We start from the raw sequence: 16,269 nt of genomic DNA, 5'->3' as shown, positions 1-16,269 counted from the left end.
TTCAAGTGAGCTTTGCTCACTTCCAGGACTTTTTCTGCAGTCTCTTTGAAGTGACTCTAAGCCAGGCCAGATAAAATAGGGCACATGGCATTTGACGAGGTGTTCAAGAGAGCCAGAACTAAACCTTCTGGGTGCAGAGACAACCAGAGAATCTGGGATGATCACCCAGACACTCAGTTCTCCTCCTTTAGCTTGGGCCACCTGCTCAACAACAGGGTCAGAGCACAAGGTAAACAGAGCTAAGACAGGATTGTGACCCAGTTTCTTCAACTGTGTAGTGGGGGAAATAATAACTAACCTTACAGGAGTGTTAAGATGAATAAATATCCAGTTTGTAAACAATCTAGTCTGGCCATCTCCAATTCATTCTGCATTATGGTTGCTAGACTTATTTTTCTAGAATGCAAAGTTACGTCACTCTTCTATTCAGAACACCTATAATAGCTTTCCAGAGCTCTCAGAAGAAAGTCCAAATTTTCAGCTGAGCAGAGGCCTTGAACATAGTACTCCAGCCCACCTCTCTAGCTTCAGCTGTCATTTCCCAACATATGTATCCTATGATCCAACAGTATCTAATTACTTACAGTGCCTAAAATGTATCAAACTGCTTCATGCCTCTGTGCCTTCACACACGTTGTTCCCATGTTTAGAATGCCCTTCTTTCCCCCTTTCTTTGCTTATTCCTAAATCCTTTGAAACTCAGGTCAAGCATTACTTCCACTGAGATGTTATGCTTAAGCCAAAGAGATGCTGCATCACTGAGCCCCCCTTAGCACCACTGATAATACCTTTTTCATGGTTCTTACACTTCATTGTAACGGTTTATTTACTATTGTATTCCCCCATTAGACTTTAAGCTTGTTAACTATTTCTTACTCATCTGTGAATTCCCACAGTCAGTAGATGTATCAAGTACTGAACAAATGTTTGAAAGAAAAGCATCTAACACGATGCTGCTTGCAAGTTACCTTTTTCCTTTCTGCCTTGTGAACCAGCTTATTACCATGTAGACTTTTTAATAATTCTAAAATGTGCTGACCAGAAGGAAACAATATCTTAGTCTCATTAGCAGGCATGCTTTTCAGTATATTTGAAAAACTACCATTCTAGGGGCCAGCCAAAGTGGTTAAGTTTGCGTGCTCTGCTTCGGCAGCCCAGGGTTCCCAGGTTTGGATCCCAGGCGCAGATCTACCACTGATCAAGCCACACTGTGGTGGTGTACCACATACAAAATGGAGGAGGACTGGCACAGATGTTAGCTCAGTGACAATCTTCCTTAAGCAAAAAGAGGAAGATTGGCACCAGATGTTAGCTCAGGGACAATCTTCTTCACCAAAAAGAAAAGAAAAAAGAAAAAAAAAACAACTAGCATTCTAGATATCACACAGACTCTTATACATGTGGTTAAAGGTAGTGCCCCAAATTCACTCATTTCTATTTTACTCATTTAACTGAGTGCTTACAATGTTCTAGGCATGATGTTAGAAGCAAAAATATGATGAATTTGGATGTACTCTAAAGCTACAAAGTTCAGAGCCAGTTCTCAGATCTGCAGTCACTCCACCAAGGTTTACTGTTACTAGGTAATGCTCTTTTCCAAGCAACCAGTGCATCACTTTCTTTCTGAAACCTCTTTAGTTACAAGAAGCATTACTAAATTATCATTAATCTTTCACCATGCAATAATGGAAAGAACACTTACTAGCTTGTGACTCTGGGCAGTTACTCAACCTCTCTGAGCCTCCATTTTCATGACTGTAAAATGGATCTGATAGACCAGCTAGTGCCCCTTGAAAACCACGTGTCCTTGAGGCACCCTGTCTGGGCTACGTGCCAGCACTCAGGATGCTAACAGTCCTGGGCTAGGTTAACCCAGCTGTTTCCTTGCGGGAGAGTTAGTGCAGAGACCCTCGAGGCCCTCCGGGGTGGGGTTGGGGAGGACAGGCTCTGGTTGTTGGAATGCAGGTCATACAGGGGCAGTCCCCCTTGGCAAGCAGGCAGCCTTTGTTCCTCTGCCTACTTAAGAAAGCTTCTCTCAGGCGGTGGCAGCGGATGCACATTGCCTGTCCAGTCGGCTGCCACTGGACCTTCCCTGTAACTTTCCAATAGACCCATATGTCTCGTTTGCTGTCTGTGGGTCTTTTCTTTGGTCTCTGGGAAACCTATCCTGCACTGCTCACCCAGCTGGCTGTGTGGTGGAACACTCTCTCACAGGATTGCTGAGAGGATCAAATAAAATAATGCCTGAGAGGGTATCTCACATAGGGTGTGTCACAGAGCTGCTGCTCAAACTATAAGAGTTGAGGCTGGTTCTTCACTTACCACTGACAGTTAGTGTCCTTGTTGACCTCTCCCCAAGTCTGGCCAGGTCCACATAAGCTGAGCCAATCCAGCTGTCTGTCTGGTGGGGCCTCTCCACACTGTCATTGCCAAAAGCCCGCCACACTTGGATCTCTAATCTCTCCTCCCTGAAATACCAAAGCAGTGATGGGCCCCTAGTGACTTCTGCTCTTTTGGATGCCTTGAAAGTAACCATGACCTGCTTTTTGTTTGTAGATTCCTTAGGCTTCTTGAGAGGGGTCCAAAAGCCTTCATGATCATACAACTTGTAGCGGAGGTAGCAGTATGTATTCTTATGAATGTGCTCCTGACCAGCAAAGAGCACACAATGGATGGGCAGCCAGAGCCTTGGGGTAGAGACGGTGACAGTGGCTGGCTCTGTTTCATCCATCTTGACAAGATCCTTCAGGTTATTCTCAAAGCTCCAGCCCAACAGCTCAGCAGCTTCCAAGACCCGATCTCTGTCTCCAGGATGGGTAAAGGAAACCGAAAGCTCCAGACCACCCACAATCTTCTGCATGAGCTCCAAGCCATGAAGCAGGGGCCCATCTTCTGGTAAAATGATAGGATACCATCCTGTGATCCCTTATGGGAGAAAAAAAAGATTTTCAATTACTGTCTTAAAAGTAAAAGGACTTATCCACTTCTCACCCCAGAGCCCCATCACCTAGGACCAAGACAGAACAGAAAACATACCCACAGTGTACCGGTTTGTTTCATCTGACCACTGAAAGGCAATGAGATCAGGTGGAAGAACAAAGGCTACGAATTGAAAAATCTGAGTTCTCTCTCCTGGGTTCAGCCCCAAACTAGTGGTTCAGTCTGGGTAAGCCATGAATTTCTCTCAGCCTTGGTTTCCTTACCTGACAAATGGGAAAATGCTGATTTTGCCTACCAAAGTTGTAATGATCATCAAATGAAATAATGGTTTTGTAAGAGCTTAAAAGAGGTGTTTTAAAAAATATGAAATGCTATTATGGTTCTATGAGTACAGTGGAAAAGACATGGGACAAAAAGTCAGGAGATCTGAGGTCTAGCCCCGCATCTGCCACCAAAGGAACTGCCACTTAGTGAACACACCAAAGACTAAGGACTAGATTTCAAAATAATAATAGCTACTCATTATTGAGTATCGACTATGTGTCAGAAATTCCCCTAGAGCTTTATATATATTACTTCATTTAATTCTGATAACCCTGTGAAATTCTGAGGATTAAATGGGATAATAATCCTTTTTAACAGATGAGAAAATGAAAGTTCAGAGACCTGCCCAAGTTACTATAGTTGCCAAATGGTAGAGTTAGGATTTGAACTCAGGTCTAGCTGGCTCCAAAGTCTATACTCCACCCACCACAGGTTCACAATATCTCATCTGAAACCCTCAGCGTCAGATCTGTTTCTGAATTCAGAATTCTTCAGATTTCAGAAAGGTAATACTGTACATAAACTGAATATTATGTAACAGTCAGTGGTCCTATAAGTCAGGGGTTGGTAAACTTATTCTGTAAAAGGCTGGATAGTAAAAATTTCAGGCTTTTGGGCCATACAGTCTCTGTTCCAACTATTCAACCATGCTGCTGTAGTGAGAAAGTGGCTACAGACAATACGTAAATGAGTAGGCATGATGTGTTCCAAGAAAACCTTATATAATCAGGCAGTGGCCTCAGTCAGAAAATGAAGATTAGGGGCCAGCCGGCAGCGCAGTGGTTAAGTGTGCATGTTCTGCTTTGGCGGCCCGGGATTTGCCAGTTAGGATCCTGGGTGCAGACATGGCACCACTTGGCACGCCATGCTGTGGTAGACGTCCTACATATAAAGTGGAGGAAGATGGGCATGGATGTTAGCTCAGAGCCAGTCTTCCTCAGCAAAAAGAGGAGGATTGGCAGCAGTTAGCTCAGGGCTAATCTTCCTCAAAAAAAAAAAAAAAAGAAAATGAAGATTAAATAGTCTCCTGTCAGCTGAGTCAGATTTGGCTGCTTAAGTTAATAAAAAACTTGATTTTCTGAGCTTTGTGGATGTCACAATTATGAAACAGATTGTGGACTGGTATAATAATATTCACTGCAATTTTCTGGGGAAGGTTTTATTAATTATACTTCATAGATGAGAAGATTTGGACTTATTGAGATTAACATGCCAAAGGTCACGTAAGGTTTTATGACTTATGAAAAAGGCATTTAATTTTTCTGGGCCTTCTCAGTTTTTGTCTGCAAAATGAGGAGGCTGCACTCGTTGGTCTCTAAGACTCCTTTGCTTGGTCAGTCTAAGAACCTGTGGCCTTGGCTTTAGTAATTTCTCATCTCTGGGTACTGATTTCCCCACAACCTAGTGGTTCTTAACATTTTTTGGTCACAGACTCCTTTAGCTCTAATGAAATTTATCCCCAGAAAAACGCACAAACACAAAATTTCACACCATTTCAGCACTTCAGAACTGCTGGATTAGATGGTTCCTTTTGCTCTGTGATTCTATAATTGGGATTATTAGCTGGAGAAAACAAAACAGAATAACGCTGAATACAAAGACAAACGACATATCCCATACTGTCTAAGAGGTTTATTTCTAAGGGGTTAAATTTAATTTGTAGAGATAGGATTTCCTGGATGGTGCTTGTTCCCTGACAAACTCTGTAGTAAGGTTCAGAAGGAAGGAAACTGAGGTGTCCCGTGTGCCCAGCCCCATACCAAGATCTTTCAGATGTATAATTTCATTGAATGCTTCAATAATCTTGCAAAGGAGATCTTACTATTTCCATTTTTATAGATGAGGAAACTATGGATCTGAGAGATGAAGTGACTTGTTCTAGATCACAACCAGTGACAGAAGTGAGCTCTGAACCCTATATTAAGTTGTACAGACTTCTCTCTGGCAGGCATACAGTATCTGTTTATTCGAGTACTGCTCAAATTTCAATTCACATTGAAACTTGGGAGATGTGTGATAGAATTCTGGAAACTAGATTACACAATCCTAAGGAGGAAGATGGGCAAGAGAAGGAAAGCTAACATTTACTGAGTACCTACTATGTATCAGGTACTTTATATATGCCATTTCACCAATTCCTAGCTTGTAGACTTGTCAGTAATAACCGTCTCCATCCACGAGCTAAGAAAACTGGTGCTCAGAGAGGTCAAAGTCACTTTGTCAATAGTAATAAGTAGCTAGTAGTAAGCAGGATGGGATCAATATTTCCAGACTGCCTTGGTGGTTGTGCCTTTTTTTGGGTCTTTACTCCATACCCTTATTCCTTCTTCAGTGAGAGAAAAGAGTATAGTGAAAAAGAAGGGCTGAATCTGGATTTGATTTCCAGTCCAGTCATGCACCACATAACGACTTTTCAGTCAACAACAGGCTGCATATACAACAGTGGTCTCATTAGGTTAGTACCAGATAGCCGAGGTGTATAGTAGGCCATATCATCTAGATGAGTGTAACTATACTCTATGATGTTCACAAAATGATGAAATTGCCTAACGATGTATTTCTCAGAATGCATCCCCGTTGTTAAGTAAGGCATGACTGAACTGCACTCACTAGCTGTGTGGTTTTAGCAAATCACTTAACCTCTGTGAGCCTCAGTTTTCTCATCTGTCAAATGAAAACAAGATCCTGTATCCCCGCCAAGTAGGGTTATCATGAGTCTCAAATAAGATCTAATAAAACATTTTACAAAGCGCTATATAATGTAACAGGTATCACCATATTTATTATTAGTAGTATCCTCATCATCTTTCCTGGAGTAAGATGACAGTACAATGTTTTGAGCTTCTCTGCTTTATTAGAAGGCCTCTAAAATGATTAGGAGAGGACCTAAAATGCTTTTGAGAAAACTTTGGAGGTAGCTGGGAGAAGCCAGAGCATGTGACAAGGTGTCATATTTTCTTTTGCATATCTTGCAAGGGAGCCAGACAAGATGATCTTCTGAAGAGAAATGAATGAAAAGAGTAGGATTAGAAAGTGACGATCCAGGATCCTTACCAGATCTCTTGACCAGCAGCTCTTTCATTGGAACCTTTACTACTCCAAGCAGATACTCTTTCAATGAGTGGATACTGGCTATACTACTAGCTGTTAAATCAAACAAAAAAGAGAAATTATTTGGTAGTGTACTGACCAAAGGGCTTGTGTTTACAGTATATCCACATAACCCTCCATTTACACTCACTAAATCTCACTAAATCACCACTGTTGGAAGATACATTAGAGATAATTTTACTCCAGTCAAAGCTTTAATGCTTTCTAAATAATTTTTAATTAGATCATTAATCATTTATATGTATATATAGAGAGAGATATTTAAATCACTTTATTTTGAAAAAAGTTCAGGTGTACAGAAAAGTTACAAGAATATTACAATGAACTCCTAATACCCTTCACTTGGATTCATGCACTAACATCTTGACACATTTGCTTTCTCTCTCTCTCCATTCTCTCACACACACATACTCACATGCACTCAATACACATTCTACTTATTTTGCTTCAGAAGTAAGTTGCAGAGAATATGACCCCTCACCCCTCAACACTTCAGCATGTATCTCCTAGGGAGGGCTATACCATTCAAAACAGAGACCCTTTTAATTTTGATTGTGATGAGTCATTTGGTGCTTACCTGACTTAGTATCTTCATGATAAATAGCAAAAGTGACCTCTGCAAACTCCAACAGCTCTGCCAGGAAACAGGCCTCTCCACTGCAGCGCTGAGTCACCAAGTTGCATGAGAACTCAATGTGATGGGAGAACTCAGGGCAGAAGGAACAGGCCACAGGGCGGGTGCGGCGCTGTTCTCCCTTGGGCAGGAAGGAGAGATGAGTGGTAACAAAGGCATTGACCCCGACCGTAGCGCTAAACTGTAGAGCTGGTTCCTGCTCAGCCAAAGCCCTGCAGGGAAGAAGCATGGGAACAAAAAGAAGGTAATATCAGAAATCAGCTTGACTGCCTAGAAAAACCTCTCCACTATACTATGAGGCCATCAAGAACATTAGCTGACCAGTTTCCTATCTGGGCTTTCGGCAGTGCCACAATGTACTTTCTTGGTAATCTAGATATCACAGTGTATGTGTATGAGGATGGGCGGAGACAACATTCATCTGCCTATCAGAGTGACACTCCAAGGATGCTCCATTGTATTGTCAACGTTCCTCAGCCAAAGACCACCAGAAACCAACTGTAGTAGAACAAGTGGGGTTTGCTGTTCATCATAATGAGGTAGAACACACACCGTGGAGAATCATGGGGCACTTTAGTAAGAAGGTAACAGAAATGACTGATAGCACTGGGCTCAGGTTAGCTGATTTGGAGGCATGTTCAAGGAAGCAGGGCTTTGCTCTGGATTGGTAATCTTAAGTAGGAGGAGGAAAGACTAGAAAAAGGCTAAAGCTGTAACTGGGAAAGCAGCAGCCGCCACTCATTTTAGCTAGGATGAGGGGATGCTGGGTATATTTGTGGTTTTCATAATCACCTTGTTTTGGTTTGTACTTAGACAAGATTATGGAGTAGTCTTATTTTTGTCTCATTTGTAATGGTCACAGAGCAATCCTGTCTGATGCTGGTGTTCTGTGAGATTATTTACTCTCAACAGGAAAACACCAAAGCCTAGCTATGAGTGTTAGATCAGTTCCCATATGTCAGGGGCTGCTTTTCCCTTTCTCAGCACAGATGTTCCAAGATGTAGAGAGACAATCTGTACATTCTGCACATTTATAAAGAGTAGTCAAATCTTTCGTGTGTGGGTATAGTGTGAGACAAATTCCTTTATCCCAAATTCCCCAAGGGTATAAAATTGCATTTAGGCAAAGAGGTCACCTCTTTTTAAAGCTTTCCCTGATAGCCCCAAAGTAGACTTAGGGGTTGCTTCCCCTAAGTTCCTTACTGTACTTAATAATTTGGAGTTATACAGATCTGAGTTTAAATCCTGGTTCCACCATTTACTTAAATGTGTGACCTTGGACAAGTTATTCAACCTCTTCCAAGTTTCAGTTTCCTCTTCACTAAAATGAGCACAGCATAAGGATACAACAGATACTAAAGATGTATGTGTATTTGGAAGCTTATTGCAATTTTATTTCTAATGAAATTAATTAACCCAAAATGATCAATAGTAGATTGGTGTACATCCATACAACAGCATACTATGAAGTGTATATTATGCCTAGGAAAAATGAGATGGAAATAAATCAAATGTTAGCAGTGGCTAAAAAATGATAAAATACTCAGAATGTTGTAAAAATTACACTAGATAACATATACAAAGCAGAGAACCTGCCTATGGGCAGTGAAAGGACTCTTAATAGGAAAATCTCAGAGATGGCAGTGAAATGACAAAAGAGTCTAGGCCCCAAGCTGGTGTGTATTCATTCATTCAATAATTATTTATTTATTTTTTGAGGAAGATTAGCCCTGAGCTAACGTCTGCTGCCAATCCTCCTCTTTTTGCTGAGGAAGACTGACCCTGAGCTAACATCCATGCCCATCTTCCTCTGCTTTATACGTGGAACTCCTACCACAGCATGGCGTGCCAAGCAGTGCCATGTCCGCACCCGGGATCTGAACTGGCAAACCCTGGGCCACCAAAGCAGAATGTGCAAACTTAACCACTGCGCTGCTGGGCCGGCCCCATTCAATAATTATTTGCTGAGCATCTGCTCTGTAAATCATGCACTGGGTTCAGCACTAGATATAAAGCAGTAAAATAGCTACAATTTCCTACCCTCGCTGAACTTAAAAACTACTAGCTATGTCCAAGGAAGCTTCTACTCATTCTCAGTTAAAGATCAGGTGAGTTAGAAGACTCAAGTGAGAAAGAAAGAAGTGACTTCTTTACACAGACAGTGACAGTGTACTTTCAGGAAGACCACTGGCACACAAAATGAGGGCTGGTGTTTCTTGATGACAGAAGGCTAACTTCAGAGCACCTGCTATTTGGATACCAGAGTGAAGATTCAAAGGAGGGGTAAGTTTATAACACCAAGAATTCCTCTCTTCAATAAGAGGTAATGTAAAATTTATTTCTGATTTTACTATATTCTACTGACTAATAAAGGTAACATTAATTATCTATATAAGTGGAAGTAATCATAAAAATCTGTACATTTGGATAGCAGTTGGTAATCTATTAAGTGACTTCATATTTGTTCATTTTTACTCTGATTCTTATAAAATCAGGGGAGGTGTTCACAACTTCCATTTTCCCAGGAGGAAGAAATTGACACCCAGAGAAGGTAAAGAAACTAGCCCAAGATCATGCACAGCTACTGGGAGAAGGAGGTGGGACTAGAAGCCAATGCGTCTGATTTCTAGCGCAGTTCTGTTTCCATTATACCATCCTTTGCCTTATATCCTGTGGAACTCCCTCAGCCTACCAGAAGAATGCCGTGTTAGAACTGGCCTGGCTTCTTGCCCTTCCTTCTTGAAACTGAAACACTGACCAAATGCAGAACTTCCAACAAACTGCTTGCCATCCAATCTGACTTTCCCCATGAGTCCCCAGAGAGAGGAACTACTGAGTTTCTCATCTATTCAGTCTTTCTGAGATCTACTGAGTATCTAAATTCCAAGTCCTTCTCTGCCAATTAAATAGTAGTTAATTTAACACCATATTTAAGAATGGTTGCCTCTTACACAAAACAGGTACTCCATATACATAAGTTTCATGCCTTCATGCCTTTGCACATGTTCTTCTCTTTAACCAGAATAATTTCCAGCTCTCTTGGGCATTCTGATAACTCCTACTCGTCTTTCAAGATTCACATTAAGATATTTTGAAGGGTCTTGAATGTCAAGTTGAGCAGGTTGGACCTTATCCTGTGGCCCAGTAGTCCCTCAAAGTAGATTGTGTACAACCTGGAGGGCTCACAGAGTAAACTATTTGGGCATAGGAAGAAAATATTAAAATTTCTCTATTTTTTTTTTTAAAGATTTTATTATTTTCTTTTTCTCCCCAAAGCCCCCCGGTACATAGTTGTATATTCTTCGTTGTGGGTTCTTCTAGTTGTGGCATGTGGGATGCTGCCTCAGCGTGGTCTGATGAGCAGCGCCATGTCCGCGCCCAGGATTCGAACCAACGAAACACTGGGCTGCCTGCAGCGGAGTGCGCGAACTTAACCACTCGGCCACGGGGCCAGCCCCTAAAATTTCTCTATTTTTTCTCTTATATATTAAAGTTGTACAACTCTAGGATATACTTTATAATGTATTTAATATATTAGTATAGCAGTACGTGAAGATGATTTATACATGAATAAGTATAGACATATTTGGAGGGTATGCTAAATTTTAATTTTTCTATTAATAGGAATGCACAATTAAAATTACAAGATCAAGGGCTGGCCCGGTGATGCAGTGTTTAAGTGTGCACATTCCGCTTTGGTGGCCTGGGGTTCGCTGGTTCAGATCCTGGGTACAGACATGGCACCACTTGGCAAGCCATGCTGTGGTAGGCGTCTCACATATAAAGTAGAGGAAGATGGGCACGGATGTTAGCTCAGGGCCAGTCTTCCTCAGCAAAAAGAAGAGGCTTGGCAGCAGTTAGGTCAGGGCTAATCTCCCTCCAAAAGAAAAAAAATAATTACGAGACCACTGCTACTGACAATGGGAAAACATGAAAAGTTTTAATACGAGGGAGTGACATGATTAAAAAACTACCCTGGTATCACTTACACTAACACTAAAATGTTCTCGGGCAATTACTGAAAATGTCTATTTGGAGAATTTAATGAAGAAAAACATTAACTAGTCTGAACATTTTACCAGCTGTTTCAGCGTCAAATCTCACATGGGCAGTTATTCAATTAGTCATTTAGAAACCATGAAGTTAAAGGCAAACAATCCCAATCTGAGTTACAACAAGGGAAAAGGTTAAGGAGCACTTGCTTCTTCTTTCTTAAACTTGTGTCTGGGGCCGGCCCTGTGGCCAAGTGGTTAAGTTCGCGTGCTCCGCTTTGGCGGCCCAGGGTTTCACTGGTTCAGATCCTGGGCGCAGACATGGCACCACTCATCAGGCCATGCTGAGGTGGTGCCCCACATGCTACAACTATAAAAAAATATACAACTATGTACTGGGGAATTTGAGGAGAAAAATCAGAAAAAAAAAGAAAAAAGAAGATTGGCAACAGTTGTTAGCTCAGGTGCCAATCCTTAAAAAAACAAACGTGTCTGAAGTGAACTAGTCTACAGCAGGAGCATGACCTAGTCCTCTTTCTCACTGGGCATGTGTTATGTGCCAGAACTATGCTATGTGTTTGGGGGGCAGACACAAGTTCAGGCAGTGCTTGTGACCAGAGGAACTCACAGCCTAGTGGAGGGAACCTCGTGTATGCAAATAATTGAAACTGAGTGATGTGTGCTGCAACCAAGATGCTAACAGACAAAGGACAAAGCACCAATTCTGTCTGCATATAGGGAGAGATTAAGGAAGGCTGCAAAGAAGCTGCAAACTCTTGAAAGAAAATAGGCATTTGTTTAGCAGACAAAAAGAAGAACATTCAAGGTAGAGAGAAGTATGAGCAAAGATACTGAAGGAGGTAAAGGAAGGGCACGTTGTTTATATACAGAAACAGTGTTTCAGGCAGAGAAAAAAGTAAGACAAAGGCCCTGAGGGGGACATGAGCTTGGTGTGTTCAGAAGCAATAAAATGCCAGTGCCCTGAAGGGAGCAGCAGAGGGGAGACTAGCAGGAGGAGATGAGGTCAGAAAGATATCAGGGTCAGATCACGTGGGTTCTTATAGCCATTTTAAGGGGTCTAGCTTTTACTTTATTTTTAAAAATTTCTTTTTATTGAGTTAATGATAGGTTACAATCTTGTGAAACTTCAATTGTACATTAATGTTTGTCATTCGTGTTGTAGGTGCACCACTTCACCCTTTGTGCCCACCTCCCACCCCACCTTTCCCCTGGTATCCACTAAACTGTTCTTAGTCCACATTTTTAAATTCCTCATATGAGTGGAGTCATACACAGATAATCCTTCTCTAGCTGGCTTATTTCACTTAACATAACTCCCTCAAGGTCCATCCATGTTATTGCAAATGGAATGATTTTGTTCTGTTTTGCAGCTGAGTAGTATTCCATTGTATATATGTACCACATCTTCTTTATCCATTCATCTGTTGATGGGCACTTAGGTTGCTTCCATGTCTTGGCTATTGTAAATAATGCTGCAATGAACATTGGGGTACACAGGACTTTTGGGATTGCTGACTTCAAGCTCTTTGGATAAATACCCAGTAGTGGGATGGCTGGATCGTATGGTAGTTCTATTTTTAATTTTTTGAGGAATCTCCATACTGTTTTCCATAGTGGCTGCACCAGTTTGCATTCCCACCAGCAGCAGTGTATGAGGGTTCCTTTTTCTCCACCTCTCCAACATTTGTTACTATTAGTTTTAGATATTTTTGTCATTCTAATGGGTGTAAGGTGATATCTTAGTGTAGTTTTGATTTGCATTTCCCTGATGATCAGCGATGATGAGCATCTTTGCATGTGCCTATTGGCCATCCGTATATCTTCTTTGGAGAAATGTCTGTTCATGTCTCCAGCCCATTTTTTGATTGGGTTGTTTGATTTTTTTGTTGTTGAGTTGTGAGAGTTCTTTATATATTATGGATATTAACCCTTTGTTGGATATATGACTTGCAAATATTTTTTCCCAGTTAGTGGGTTGTTTTTTTGTTTCAATCCTGTTTTCATTTGCCTTGAAGAAGCTCTTTAGTCTGATGAAGTCCCATTTGTTTATTCTTTCTATTGTTTCCCTTCTCTGAGAAGACATGGTGTCCGAAAAGATCCTTTTAATACTGATGTCAAAGAGTGTACTGCCTACGTTTTCTTCTAGAAGCCTTATGGTTTCAGGTCTCACCTTTAGGTCTTTGATCCATTTTGAGTTTATTTTTGTGAATGGTGAAAAAGAACGGTCACTGTTCATTCTTTTACATGTGGCTTTCCAGTTTTCTCAGCACCATTTGTTGAAAAGACTTGCTTTTCTCCATTGTATCCCCTCAGCTCCTTTGTTGAAGATAAGCTGTCCATAGATGTGTGGTTTTATTTCTGGGCTTTCAATTCTGTTCCATTGATCTGTGCACCTGTTTTTGTACCAGTACCATGCTGTTTTGATTACTGTAGCTTTGTAGTATGTTTTGAAGTCAGGGATTGTGATGCCTCCCGTTTTGTTCTTTTTTCTCAGGATTGCTTTAGAAATTCGGGGTCTTTTGTTGCCCCATATGAATTTTAGGATTCTTTGTTCTAATTCTGTAAAGAATGTCATTGGGATTCTGATTGGGATGGCGTTGAATCTGTAGATTGCTTTAGGTAGAACGGACATATTAACTATGTTTATTCTTCCAATCCACGTACGTGGAATGTCTTTCCACCTCCTTATGTCGTCATCCAATTCTCTCAGAAAGGCCTTGTAATTTTCATTATATAGGTCCTTCACTTCCTTTGTTAAATTTACCCCGAGGTATTTTATTCTTTTTGTTGCGATTGTGAATGGTATTGTGTTCTTGAGTTCTTTTTCTGTTAGTTCGTTATTAGAGTGTAGAAATGCTACTGATTTATGCAAATTGATTTTGTACCCTGCAACTTTGCTGTAGTTGTTGATTACTTCTGAGAGTTTGCCAATGGATTCTTTGGCGTTTTCTATATATACAGATCATGTCGTCTGCAAACAGCAAGTGTTTCACTTCTTCCCTCACTATTTGGATTCCTTTTATTCCTTTTTCTTGCCTGATTGCTCTGGCCAGGACCTCCAGCACTATGTTAAATAAGAGTGGTGATAGAGGGCATCCTTGTCTTGTTCCTATTTTCAGGGGGATGGCGTTCAGTTTTTGCCCATTGAGTATGATGTTGGCTATGGGTTTGTCATATATGGCCTTTATTATGTTGAGGTAGTTCCCTTCTATGCCCATTTTGTTCAGAGTTTTTATCATAAATGGCTGTTGGATCTTGTCAAATGCCTTCTCTGCATCTATTGAGATGATCATGTGGTTTTTATTCCTCAGTTTGTTGATGTGGTGTATCACATTGATTGATTTGCGGATGCTGAAGCATCCCTGTGTCCCTGGTATGAATCCCCCATGATCATGATGTATGATCCTTTTGATGTATTGCTGAATTCAGGTTGCCCAAATTTTGTTTAGAATTTTTGCATCTGTGTTCATCAGTGATATTGGCCTGTAGTTCTCTTTTTTCGTGGGGTGCTTGTCAGGTTTTGGTATCAGCGTGATGTTGGCCTCATAAAATGTGTTAGGAAGTGTTCCAACTTCCCTAATTTTTTGGAATAGCTTGAAAAGGATAGGTATTAAATCCTCTCTGAAAGTTTGGTAGAATTCCCCAGGAAAGCCATCTGGTCCTGGGGTTTTATTCTTTGGGATGTTTTTGATTGCTGTTTCAATCTCTTTCCTTGTGATTGGTCCGCTCAAATTGTCTGCCTCTTCTTGAGTGAGCTTTGGGAGATTGCAGCAGTCCAAGAATTTATCCATTTCTTCTAGGTTATCCCTTGCGTTGGCATAGCGTTTTTCGTAGTATTCTCTCATAATCCGTTGTATTTCTGCAGAGTCTGTTGTTATTTCTCCTCTTTCATTTCTGATTTTGTTTATTTGAGCTTTCTCCCTTTTTTTCTTTGTAAGTCTGGCTAGGGGTTTGTCAATTTTATTTATCTTCTCACAAAACCAGCTCTTTGTTTCATTGATCCTTTCTACTGCCTTTTTCGTTTCAATAGTATTTATTTCTGCTCTGATTTTTATTATTTCTCTCCTTCTGCTGACTTTGGGCTTCATTTGTTCTTTTTTCTCTAGTTCAGTTAGGTGTAGTTTAAGATTGCTTATTTGGGATTTTTCTTGTTTGTTAAGATGTGCCTGTATTGCGATGAATTTTCCTCTTAATACAGCTTTTGCTGTATCCCATATGAGTTGGTATGGCATGCTATCATTTTCATTTGTTTCCAGGTATTTTTTGATTTCTTCTTTAATTTGTTCAATGATCCATTGCTTGTTCAGTAGTGTGTTGTTTAGTCTCCACATCTTTGTGCCTTTCTCAGCTTTTTTCTTATAATTAATTTCTAGCCTTATAGCACTGTGATCGGAGAAGATGCTTGTTATTATTTCAATTTTTTTAAATTTGTAGAGGCTTACCTTGTTTCCCAACATATGGTCTATCCTTGAGAATGTTCCATGTGCACTTGAGAAGAATGTGTATTCAGCTCTTTCAGGGTGAAGTGATCTATATATGTCTATTAAGTACAATTGTTTTAGTTTTTCATTTAGCTCCACTATTTCCCTGTTGATTTTCTGTCTGGATGATCTGTCCATTGATGTGAGTGGGGTGTTGAGGTCCCCTACTATTATTGTGATGTTTTTAACATCTTCCTTTAGGTCTGTTAATAGTTGCTTTATGAATCTTGGTGCTCCTGTGTTGGGTGCATAGATATTTACAAGCGTTATTTCTTCTTGATGAAGTGTTCCTTTGTCATTATATATTGTCCCTCTGTGTCTCTCTTTACCTGTCTTATTTTGAAATCCACTTAGTCTGATATAAGAATTGCAACACCTGCCTTTTTTTGCTTGCTATTAGCTTGAAGTATTGTCCTCCAGCCCTTCACTCTGAGCCTGTGTTTGTCCTTGGGGCTGAGGTGTGTTTCCTGGAGGCAACAAATTGTTGGATCTTGTTCTTTAATCCATTTTGCCACTCTGTGTCTTTTTATTGGAGAGTTCAATCCGTTTACATTGAGAGTGATTACTGATGCATGTGGACTTAATGCTGTCAATCTGTCACTCATTATCTTGTTTTCCTTTGTTTCTTTTCCTGTGTGCTTTAGCCTACCCATTTAATACTGCAGTTTCTTATGCTGGGTTTCTCAGATTTTTCCTTATTTATGATTTGTGACTCTGTTCTGTATTCTATTTTAGTGTCTACCCCGAAGTTTGTATTTAGAATGTT

The 16,269-nt window shown here is 40.6% G+C and overlaps 1 protein-coding gene across 21 annotated transcripts in view; it reads right to left on the bottom strand.

Annotated features, from left to right (window-relative positions):
- C2CD3 (C2 domain containing 3 centriole elongation regulator) overlaps positions 1-16,269 on the bottom strand; it is a 133,813-nt gene that overhangs the window by 50,737 nt on the left and 66,807 nt on the right. For all 21 annotated transcript variants that reach the window (XR_011541545.1, XR_011541546.1, XR_011541547.1 and 18 more), the window contains 3 exons: positions 6,953-7,221; positions 6,319-6,408; positions 2,323-2,925 (listed from right to left, as the gene is read on the bottom strand). Coding sequence is in view for 16 of the 21 variants with exons in the window: in XM_070625819.1 (XP_070481920.1) it covers positions 2,323-2,925; positions 6,319-6,408; positions 6,953-7,221 (962 nt within the window). In the remaining 5 variants the exon portion in view is untranslated. The remainder of the gene's footprint in view (positions 1-2,322; positions 2,926-6,318; positions 6,409-6,952; positions 7,222-16,269) is intronic.

The sequence above is a fragment of the Equus przewalskii genome, chromosome 6 (assembly GCF_037783145.1).
Source record: "Equus przewalskii isolate Varuska chromosome 6, EquPr2, whole genome shotgun sequence".
Lineage (NCBI taxonomy): Eukaryota > Metazoa > Chordata > Mammalia > Perissodactyla > Equidae > Equus > Equus przewalskii.
This window is presented reverse-complemented; position numbering and strand designations above follow the sequence as displayed.